Source organism: Pezoporus wallicus, unplaced genomic scaffold (assembly GCF_028554395.1).
Source record: "Pezoporus wallicus isolate ANWC-B61680 ecotype Strahan unplaced genomic scaffold, APGP_CSIRO_Pwel_v1 contig_4131, whole genome shotgun sequence".
Classification (NCBI taxonomy): domain Eukaryota; kingdom Metazoa; phylum Chordata; class Aves; order Psittaciformes; family Psittacidae; genus Pezoporus; species Pezoporus wallicus.
In genome coordinates, this window is record NW_026641950.1 from 3,147,158 (window position 1) to 3,158,297 (window position 11,140).

At 43.4% G+C, this 11,140-nt stretch overlaps 1 protein-coding gene across 4 annotated transcripts in view; it reads right to left on the reverse strand.

Moving 5' to 3' along the window:
* The window catches only part of ARFGEF1 (ADP ribosylation factor guanine nucleotide exchange factor 1), a 93,086-nt gene extending 87,177 nt beyond the window's left edge, over positions 1-5,909 (reverse strand). For 3 of the 4 annotated variants that reach the window (XM_057426061.1, XM_057426060.1, XM_057426059.1), the window contains exon 1: positions 5,340-5,909. In XM_057426061.1, coding sequence (XP_057282044.1) covers positions 5,340-5,463 — 124 coding nt within the window. In that variant the 5' untranslated portion in view covers positions 5,464-5,909. The remainder of the gene's footprint in view (positions 1-5,339) is intronic. The other variant, XM_057426062.1, reaches the window with a different exon arrangement.
* Between the last annotated feature and the right edge of the window lie 5,231 nt (positions 5,910-11,140).

Genomic DNA, 11,140 nt, shown 5'->3' on the forward strand with positions numbered 1-11,140 from the left:
AAAGCTGCCCTGTGTCACAAAGATGTGCTGAAGCCTTTCAAGATTAGATTTTAAAAGATACTGAAAATCAATGTTAAAACTATCAAAATATCAAAGGCTTTAACTAAGGACATATTTCAGGACAAAGTTGCACCTTTTTTTTTTTTTTTCCTTCCATGACAAAAAGCAAATATTTGATACTCATTCTCTATTAACTCCATTGACATTTTTCTAACCCCTTGTCTTCTACGAAAGTGTTTTTACGTGTACCCTGCCAATCAACCCCTTTCTGAAGGCAGATAAAGAATGGTAATGCTGGCAAGCTTTTACAGCCAAGAACTGATTATATTTAAAACAATAAGAATTTCCACTATGCACTCCTGTTAAATTAGCCCCATAAATTCAACGTAAATGGCACTTTACACCTCAAATGCAGAAGGCGATCTGGAAAGCAGTTTATGGGGCCAACGAAATATTACTGTTACCAAACAAGATTTAAATCTTTGCAAGAGTAGGTAAGGCCTTAACCACACAGAAACCCTGCTAGTTAAAACCCAAACTTAGCAAAGCAAGCAAGAGGAGGAAAGGGCAGAGGCACTTTTGTAGGGTTATATATATTTTTTTCTCAAATATACATCTTGGTTTGTACTAGCAAAGAAATCTCCATTTATCTTGCTTGCTTACTTCAAAGTAAGTGTTTCAGAAGAACAATTACAACCAGAAAATACACTCTCTATGGACAACTGTAACTTGTATATTGTGAAAATAAATGCCTATAGCACGTGCAGACAACAGTGCAACACCAATTCCTTTGTAGTCAACTCCAAAAATCCTGGAGGCTTTGGCTTCTAAAAAAGGATGACTAATTTTGATGAAAGATGGAAGGTTGCTTCCTGAAAACAGCATTATCAAAAATACGGACAGAACTTTAGCTCATCCAACACTTGCCCAGTAAAATTACTTCCAGAGGAGTAACAAGGCAATGGTCTTCAAAATGCATTTTTAACTGTTTGTGCTAGCCTTAGGTTTTTTTTCAATGCACCCAGCATTTGCAACATGTACATGCATTTCTGCATTAACTATTAACCTAACTTACCCTGGTAATAGAGCATTATTATCTACACATGCAAAGGACATGAGACCAGGAAGGGTAAAAAGAGAGACAGAAAAACCTAAGCAGGTGAGATTTCCCCAGGCCATTTACAAAACTGAGTAGGTATAGATGAATCTTCCCACCTCTGGATGAGTTCTACTCCAAACGTTACCCATTTTCAGTAAAAGTAAGATTCACTGCTTAATTATATCCTGCTGCTTCATCATCCTACACATGCATTTAATGGTAGCGCAAACTGAACTGAGCTATTACTTTCACATTGCATGAGACCTACATCACCCAGCAGGATCTTTATGTGACAGACTAAACAATCCAAGGAGCACTGAAGAACCTATTAAAAGTAAATTTCAACCCTCTCCAGACAGTACATCCAGAATTCCAAGCAGCACATGCATGCTTTTCTTCAAAGTACATACTAGATACCTATCTGTATCATTTTACATTAGTCATGGTTTTGGAGTTTTACAGGACAGTTGCTTGACTCCTGATGTGCAGTTGAACTAGCAGCCTTTAATACATGCAGGGAACTCTGGTTTGCTCAGCTTGGTCCTTTCTGCAGACAAATCCACACCCCAGATTCTGACACAAAGCACTAACCATTTCTGATCAGTCTATATAAAAACATTACAACCAGCTGAGGACCCCCCCCCCCCCCCCAGTAACTTTTCTGGTCTCTGCATAATGCAGTGTATTCATTGTAAAGCCTCCTAGACTGTAATATGGCTAAAAACCAATACAGAAACAGCAGTGCAGAGAACTAAGAAGGGAAGGAACATCTAAATCTAATCCAGCTGTCAGCCAATTTCCTGCCTGATGCCCTCTGCAAGTGGCCAGTTTTCAAGATAAACTCATTCCTTACATAGATTAACGTAGCTGCTATGCAAATATACAATATGAAGTTCTAAATTAGCTGTATTTCGTTAGGTGACTAGAGAAAAATGTTACATTTCTTACACAGAGAGAATGTCTTTCAGAAAGGACAATGATATGTGAATAAATACATTAAACTTGGGAGTCAACTGTTCTGTATTAATCCAGACACAACCTGGTGCATCATTATATACGGATACAAATATCGGGCTTAATGTCATCCCTGTTAAAACCCCCAAATATCTATAATTCAAGCTGCAATATTTAAGATTTTGCTTTCTTACCTTCTAATAGCCCGGAAAAATGGTTATACTAGAAGTACGTCTTAGCACCTGTTCAGAGGTCAGACTACCACAGCAACATATACCAGGAATGTTGCGGGGATTTTCTACCTCAGAACTCACAAATCAAAAATAGCTTAAGTATAATCTGAACGGAATGCAACAGCACAGGTTTATAAGAAAATACATAGGGATTTAAAATGACAAAGGAATATTCTTAAAGATTCTTAAAATACTGCTTGTCAATATCAATCTAAAAAGCAGAGTTTTAAATTGCCTCTTATACAGGAATACCTGTATTCCTGGTCATTGCTTGCTTGTTTCTCAAATACTTGAATAGCAGCTCATCTTATGCAAACAACGTAAAACAATGTAATAATGGATTTAGAAAAAAAATAATTTGAAAACACTCCAAAACCTGAAACAAACAAACAAACAAATCTGGTAGTCACAAATACTAGTTATTGATACAGTAATAGTAAGCAACATTTTACTACAGTCACGCAATTGGAAGAAAGATCTTAATGGCACAGTTTAGTATTACATCAGATTATTTCAGTGAAGACTAATAAATTAAATATTCAGACTGAAAAAAACATGATCTTGCTTTGAGGATTTACAATTATTGATATGATTTTTAAAAGCTACTTTTTATTTACCATTTTTAAAAACTCAACATTAGACTTTGCAGGATTAACTCCAACTTGAACTTAACTCTAAATTACTATTTTTCTAATGGTTTATCAATAATGTTGTTGCTTTCTAAAATAAAGCAATATCTCAGGAATAAGAAGTCTGCACTCCTTACTTCAGGTGGTAAAGCGTTCAGTTGAAGAGTACTCTCCAACAGATGAAGAGCTACATGAAGAGAGCACAATACATGCATCCCAATTCCAAATCTGCTACAAAAGCCACAGCTCAGCTTTAACACCCAGTTGTCTCATATGTTAAACATGGAGGATACTTACTTTGTTGTGAAAAGCTTTTTATAGTTAGACATAAGCATGACTGTGTTCAAGAATAGAGTATCTGAATTAGGAGTCTATGACACACAAAACCAGATAATGGACCGTACTACATTTACAATCACCAACTATATCTCATTGTGCCACAAGCTAAAAAGTATTTCAGTAAAAGTCTATGGTAATTAACTTAATGTCTGATATTTTTCAGGTTCATGAAGCCCTTCTCTATACATTAGCTACTACACACAATCTTGTACTTCTTTTTTCCTGCCTCACTGGCTTTTATACCCAGACACCGTATAATTGTCCTGTTTTAAGCTCCAATCACACGATCAGATCCACAGGAGAAGGTTTCAATGAAGCTGTAGCATAGAAATCACCGGGATGTGTGCTTGGGGGTCCCCTTGCACAAATCGGTTTACAAGATAAAAGATGCAGACTCTACAGTCTAGATGGTTTGCTTTATAATCTGTGTAATACAATAGAGCTGTGCTTGGAGGCATCTGGGTGATATTTAGGACAGATCAAACTACTGAAGTAAAAGTACAACAGAAACACAAGATTAATACCAGTGTCTAATTCTATGGATAACATACAGGCTGGATAAAAACTCAGTTTAGTAATAAGAAAACATTTCTCCATTTTATTTCTAGCTTGAATACACAGTCTAAAGTCAACAGAAAGGACAGAGTTATCAGTCTAATCCCATCTGCCTAAATCATAAGATTATTATTAACAGCTCTACTGGTGAGAAATGTAAAAAAACCACCAACAAACCAAAAACCAACCAAATAACATAAACCCTCCCCAATCTGTTTAAATTATTAATAAATAGTTGAACTACTGTGATTTGTCCCCTTCCATTTGCCAGTCTTTCACAAAGAAAATAAGAAAATGAATGTTCTTTTAACAGACACACAAAAAAATAATGTATTGTAAAAGACGAATAGAATGACAAAATGAACAGCTTGAAATTACTTATATTCATTTTTAAAACAAGGAAGTTTCAGTTTAATAGTACCCCTTCAAACAAGTCATTTAAACAGACATTATTACCATATAAAATCAAGATAATTATCTCCAAACCCAGAAACAATTACAAAAGAATGGGAGGGGCACAATGCATTTATGTATTATTTAAATAAAGGCCTTTCTCTAGACTCTTTCAGTAAATACATCAATATTTTGCCACATAGGTTCAAACCCTTCCTATACTTATCACAGGAGAATTCTAAAGCCCAAGTTTTTTCATGCTGCCTGTTACTAAATGTGTACATGCTTTGTACTATCCAGCCCCGGCACTTCCTTGGCGCTTCCCAACGAGGTGGTGTTGATACAGCTGTACTACAAACCTAACGCCCCTCTTCAGCTCGAGGCACACAACTACTCCCTCGTCTTCCGTGCCCGCACCAGCTCATGCTGAGGGAAAACCCCTTCCCCACCAGCTGTTTCTCCACCAGTAATCACATGGCTAAGGCTCTCCCTTGGAACACCTCCGGCACCACCCTCTCCCTCTCTAGGCCTCCTCCCCAGGGGCCAGCAGCCCCAGACGTGGCCTGGTGTCATTGTTTCTCGCTGTCCCCCAATCCCGTCCCTCCTCCCTTACCGCTGCCTGTCACCTGCTCCCTCCCTGCCGGCCGTCTGCTTCCAGGTCAGCTCAGCTCAGCGCGGCGCTTCGGCTCTGCCTATTCATCCTGCGAGTGGGAAGAAGAGCCCGCTGGGCGCCGCAGCGCCCTCGTCACCGCTGTCAGCATGGGGCAGTGTGCGGAACGTCCGTGCTCGGCGACGAGCGACGCTCTTCCTCTCGGCCCAGGGGCAGGGGCACGGGCACTGCCATAGGGCTCCGCAGCAAGACGAGAGGCCTCAGCCTCTCCGCGCACCCGCCCCGAGTCTCACACAACTAAGCAGATCCTCCGCTCGCATCCCCAAACCCATGCCACGCTCAGCCTGCAGCCCCACCTCCCTCAGCCCCCTCTGCCTCATCTCCCCAAAGAGCCTCCAAAGCTCCTCTACCCTCGCCGCCCCCGGCCTTCCCCCCCGGCAACACACACACCAGGCAATAAGGGAGGGGGGGACCCGGAGCGCACCCCGACAGCCTGCCGCCCCCTCCCGCCGCGGGCTGCGCCTCACCTAGGGCCACCTCGCAGGCTTTGCGCAGTTGGGAGTGATGCGCCTTCTTCACCTCCTTGTCGGCCAAGATCTTCTCCAGGGCCCGGGTCAGGAACATGTTTTTCGTCTTCTTCCCTTCATACATGGGCGCGATCGAGACGGGAGAGGAGGAGGAGGAGGAGGGGTGGGGTGGAGAATGAAGAGCGGGACACCGACCGCTCCCGCCGGGGGAGGGCTGCGAGGGGCCGGGGCAGGCCGAGCCAGGCGCTGGGGAAGGGCTCCCTCGGAGGGAGAGCCGCGGCTCTCCCCGGGGGGCGGCTGGGGTGGGCCCGGGCGGCAGCGACAGGCAACCCCCGCGGCTGAGGGAGGACGAAGCCTTCTTCTTCTCCTCCCCCCCGCTGCGTGCTATCGCGGACGGCGCCCGCGACGCGCTCAGTCCCTGAGCCGCCCCAGGCCCGCACCCGCCTCCATTAGCACTGGCAGCAGCGGCGGCGGCGGCGGCAGCAGCAGCAGCAACAACCTGCCCTCGCCATGTTGGAAGGAAACGACGTCAGGGCCGCAGCCGCGCGGCTGCGGAGAGAGAGGAAGCGGCTGTTGTACCCCAGCCGGGCGGGCGGGCGGGCGGAGGGAAGCGGGCAAGCTGGGGAGCGCTCGCCTTCTGCCCGCCCCGCGGGAGCGCTACAGGTGGAGTAGACCCGCGGGAGGCGGTGGAGAGGGAGGTACGGAGATGGCTGCTGCTACCTGGAAACGGGTTGGAGGAGGAGAGGAAGGGCTTCCCTTCCGGGCCACTAGGGCTAGGAGGAGGAGGAAGAAGGTTCCCCTGGGAAGTGTCACCTGCCCCTGAAGGGGGGGCCCTGCCAGGGGTAGGGCAAGAGGCTTTCTCGCAGAGGATCTGCTGTCCCTCCCCTGGCAGCGGTCTCCCCTGACGGGAAAGCCCCCGGGGTTCCGCCTGACGGACGAAGTGAGGGGAGAGCAGCTCTCGTAATGAGAGCGCCGAGGGAGGAAGGAGCGCGTTAGAGTGCAGGACGCAACCAGGCTCCCTGCGCCCCTTCTCGGGGGCGCTCCCTCAGCCCCTCACCTCGCATTCCGGTGGGGCCCAGCCTTTGCCGTGTGGGAACAACGCGTCCAGTGCTTCTGGAGCCGTCTGTCCTCATCATTGCTGCCCGTCGCTCTCGGGCGCTGGAGGGACGCTTCACCCGTGAGTTCTCGTGGTTCCATCATCCCATCGCTGCCATCCTCTGCCTTTGGGACACAGTCATCCTACACTTCTCCATTGTATATGCATTAGGAGTACAAAGTATTAAAAAAAAAACAAAAAACACCAAACAAATTTGCACCTTCATTTACAACTAAACAGTGACTTCTGTGTTAGTAAATTAAGATTTTATTATTTTCTTTTGTAAAATCGATACTTTTTGTCTTCACTTGCTTTCTTTGGCTTTTTTCCTTCCCAGAGTGCCAAGGGGTAATTTCCTTATGCTTTGGTCAGGTCCAAGAAAAGCAGTGAAGTGGGCCCTGCCTAACTGTTCAGCAGCAAAAACATAATAGGGCAAGTTTTGCTTTCAGTGGTGATATAACATTATTTTAAAGTAGTATGTGGCACTAACTGAAGCCAGGTCCCTTACAGAAAAAAAACTACGTGATAGAATAAAATATTAATTAAAAATAATCTGGAAATATACTGAATTTCAGGCAGAGTGGGACAAGGCTGTAGCATCAGTGTGCAGAAAGCAGAGATGATTGTGGAAACCAGGGGCCTTCTCTGAGCTCAGAGGACGGAGAGCCAATGCATGGGAAGGAGGTTATCCCCAGTTAACTTCTCCTGTCTGTTCTCTGTTCCTTTGTTCCTTCTGCATCAGTTGGGACAACAGCCTTCCAAAGTTAAGCCTGATCCCTTCCTCACGGAGAATTTGAGAGAGTTGTACCAGGTTGTCATGCCACCATGCTAAGGCCTTGCAAGCAGCCTTGTGTTCTTGACTGACTAGTGTATTTGAGCACCTCTGTTTGCCTGCAATGCTATGGTTGTAGCTGAATCCATACAGGTAAAGCGATCCCAGGTAAAGAGGCAGCTAATGCTGCTCAGTATTGTTTTAATCAGTTTCCCAGATGAAAAATGATCTGTGCCAAAATGATTTGTTGCTTTACAGGTAACTATATCTGGACTTTTTAAGGAATAAAGTGGCATGGTGAATTCTGGTAAAGCTATAGGTGAATGCCAGGCCTGACAGATAGAGCAAGTGAAGATGAAGAACTTTTTCCTAATACCCATTCTAAACCTCCCCTGGAACAAGTTGAGGCCATTGCTCTCATCCAGTCGCTTGTTATTTTTTAGGACAGACCAACCCCTACCTTTCAGGTAGGTGCAGAGAGCAAAAAGGTCTCACCTCAGCCTCCTTTTCTACAAGCTGACCAACCCCAGTTGCCTCAGCCGCTTGTTATAGGACTTAGTCTCCAGACTCTTCACCAGCTTCACTGCCCTTCTCTGAATATACTCCAGCAAATCAGAATGTTTCTTGTAGTGAGGGTCCCAGAACTGAACACAGTATTCGACATGCAGCCTCACCAGTAGTGAGTACAGGGGGACAATCACTTCCCTAGTGCTGCTGGCCACACTATTTCTGCTACAAGCAAGGATGCTATTGGCCTTCTTGGCTGCCTGGACACACTGATGCCTCATGTTCAGTGTCTGTCAATCGGCATGGCCAGGTCCTTTTCTGCTAAGCATTTTTCCAACCACTCTTCCCCAAGCCTGTAGCGTTGCATGGGGTTGTTGTGGCTCTCACCTTGTTTCTTGTGTTGGTGCGGTTGTGAAACTGGCAGTCAGTCAGTTCGGCCCAGTAGTCCAGCCAAAGATCAGCCTCATACGAAAGTTTTCAGTGCGATCAGTGAATTGATCAGACTTGTCTGCATATTCAGTAACTCTTACCGAAGAAAGGATATGGGGAAATGTGGTCAGGGTGATGAGAAGAGCTGGTCTACTGCTCATGGTTGCACTGTCTTCATAAATCATCTTGATGAGCTTTGAAACAGCACAGTAGTAGTTAGATTGTGATCACTTTAAACTAGAATAAGATAGAACTGCCACTAAAAGAAGCAGTCCTTCTTCCTGCTCCTGCTTATATGTTTCTTGCTTCCTTGGTCAGTATAATCATTTACATTGTCATGTGATGAATTATGTCTGAATTGTATTCAGAATTTAATTAGGTTGAAATTAATCTGACAAGAAACAGAGGATTTTTAATCTGGGTGTATTCCATATCCTGGTTCATCAGGCAACTTCACAAATACTTGTGTAGCTCAAGGGGATAACACCAGGACAGGAACAAGAAAATGGGCAGGAAGAGGGCAGACTTGCACTTTTTGGCAACAGTACCGGTTTATGCCAACTTAAAGTATTGTTTAAACTACTACTATTAATAAAAATTTTGTTCAGTATTTCACTGTGCAAAAAAACCTCTCAACCCTGTCTCTCCATGTGACCCCATATATAGATGGATGGATGGGTCAATAGATAGGACCAGTGTGTTAGTGCCAGTGTATATGATCCTTTAATTGTAGTGGCTCACTTGTCACTTTCGTTAGCTGCAGTTTAGTAGTTCACATTTGTTCCAATTCTGTTCTCATGTACCAGATGCAGATAATCAGTGCATGATGGATCAGGGTCCAGATGGATCTGGCAGATGGGAACCTGGAACAGGAGAGAAACAATGTTTCTGTTCTGCACCTGCAGGCACCTTGGTGAAGAAGTTTCTAAGTTTCTTACTGCATGCATAATGTTTAACTGGTCTGATGGTGGTTCTTGCTCATGTACTACTCATGTACTACTAAGGTACAAAGAAGGCATCCCTTTGTGGAGTCACAGGACTGCCACCCTTGTAAAAAAAAGTGCAGCAGAATTCAAAGTATCCACTGTATCCATTATGCAAAGTATCACAATCTGTCAAATGAAAACTAAGAGATACACTCACAATATGTACTTGAATATTTTAAGAGATTTGGTTTTTGGTTTGGTTTGGGTAGGGTTGGGGTTTTCTAAATAAATTCAGGAGCTGAAATTAACAGTTCATAATTTGTAGAGTGAATGTTACAAGAGGTTAAAACAGGCTGCAGTATATCTGCTGCTGCACTGAAAGAACAAAAAGCAAATATTTATTAGTTCAGGGAATATTGATCATTAGGTAATGCCTAGGTTGGTTTCAAACATTTGTACAAAAGCATATGACACCCTGGAGTGACCAATAACAAAATAAACATCCATCACTGTGAGGAAGCTCTTGCAAGGTGACAAATTTATTCCTTAAAGCTAAAATATACAGGCTCTTACTGTTTTGAAATACATTCTCAGTAGTACAGTTAAGTGAGGATACATCCTAGTAAAGCATTATATCTGTCAGTTGGTGACAGCTGCAGGAAAAATGTCAGATAACAGTGAAGAAAAAAAAAACCCACCTCTTGTAGTCAATGGAATAAAGTTTTGAATTGCGGCTGGAAACTCTGGAGGACATCAAACGTTCCCAGCTGTAGCTTGCACTTCTGTGCTGGAAGTTGTACTGGTGCATGTGCTGGAATGTGATCCTTTTTTGCTAGGATTTTTTCTGTGGGAATACATTTTATTCTAGCTTACCTACAGGAACTGTCAGCTTCTTTCTTCAGCACTTTGCTCCTGCTTATAGATTAATAATTCAGTTCCCAGATTCCATGGCATCTCAGCATGCCATTCCCTAATATTGTGAATGAAGAAGGAATACAAGTATCCATCTTAAACACAGAAGGAAAAATATTTTTTTAAAAAATGTTATATAGGGCTTCTTAAAAAGTTTCTTTAGTAATTTTTTGAACTTGAGGACTGATAATAGATATATCAACCATTAATTATCTGAGAAGGTGATTTTCTGAGATACCCTGTTGGAGAAAAGGTAGAGTTTCTTTTGGGGAACATAGAAATGAGTAGCACATCTTCATCCTGAACCAGGAACCTACTATATGGTTGTTGTATGTGAGGCTATGCAAATGTAAAGGTAAACCCAAGTCAGTATAGTGACTCCTTCATAATGGCAAACATTTCTGTCTCTGAATACCAAGAGTACAAAGTTCTGGCAACTTCCCGAGAGCCTTTCACTGCAAAAGAAGATGTATGGAGCATGTATGGCAAAGACAGCAATAAGAGCCACTGATTTATTGCTTCTCCTAGCCAGCTGCAGCAGATAAAATTGCTAAGGAACTGTTATTGGAATTTAAGGAGAAACTATTGAAAGGGGGGGGAGCCACAACCTGCCTTCCCTGTTTCTTGGAAAGTGCTGTCCCTACCATTACACTTTCCTAGATTACTGTGTGGGTGTGAGTCTGGTTAATTAGTTATCTCCCCAAGCACCTGTAATAGGAAGGACTTCCACAGTATATAGTTATCCCAAATTCTTAATCTCCAGTTTCAGTTTACAAAATAGGATTATTCTGACATGTTGCAAATTAGAAAAGTAATAAGTTTATTGAAAATGATGACTGTTCTATCTTTATATCCTAGCTTCAGACTCCTGCAGGTCTTTGTGACTGATATGGCATGACCAATGTAATGCGTGCCGAGTTGTTTTACAGATTAGGTCTTAAACATCCCAGCCCAGCTCCCAGCATATTGGGAGCATAAAGCATTAGTTTTAATCTAATTTTTATATGCTGAATGACACTGTTCCCCTTGATCTGAGGTGAATTCAGCATATCACTTTAGAACTTGTGCATTTTCAAAGGTTGATGCAGATCTTGCTCAATAAATTGATAATAACAAAGGATGGGTTGAAAATGAAAAGGGACTGAGAAAAGCTGAATGG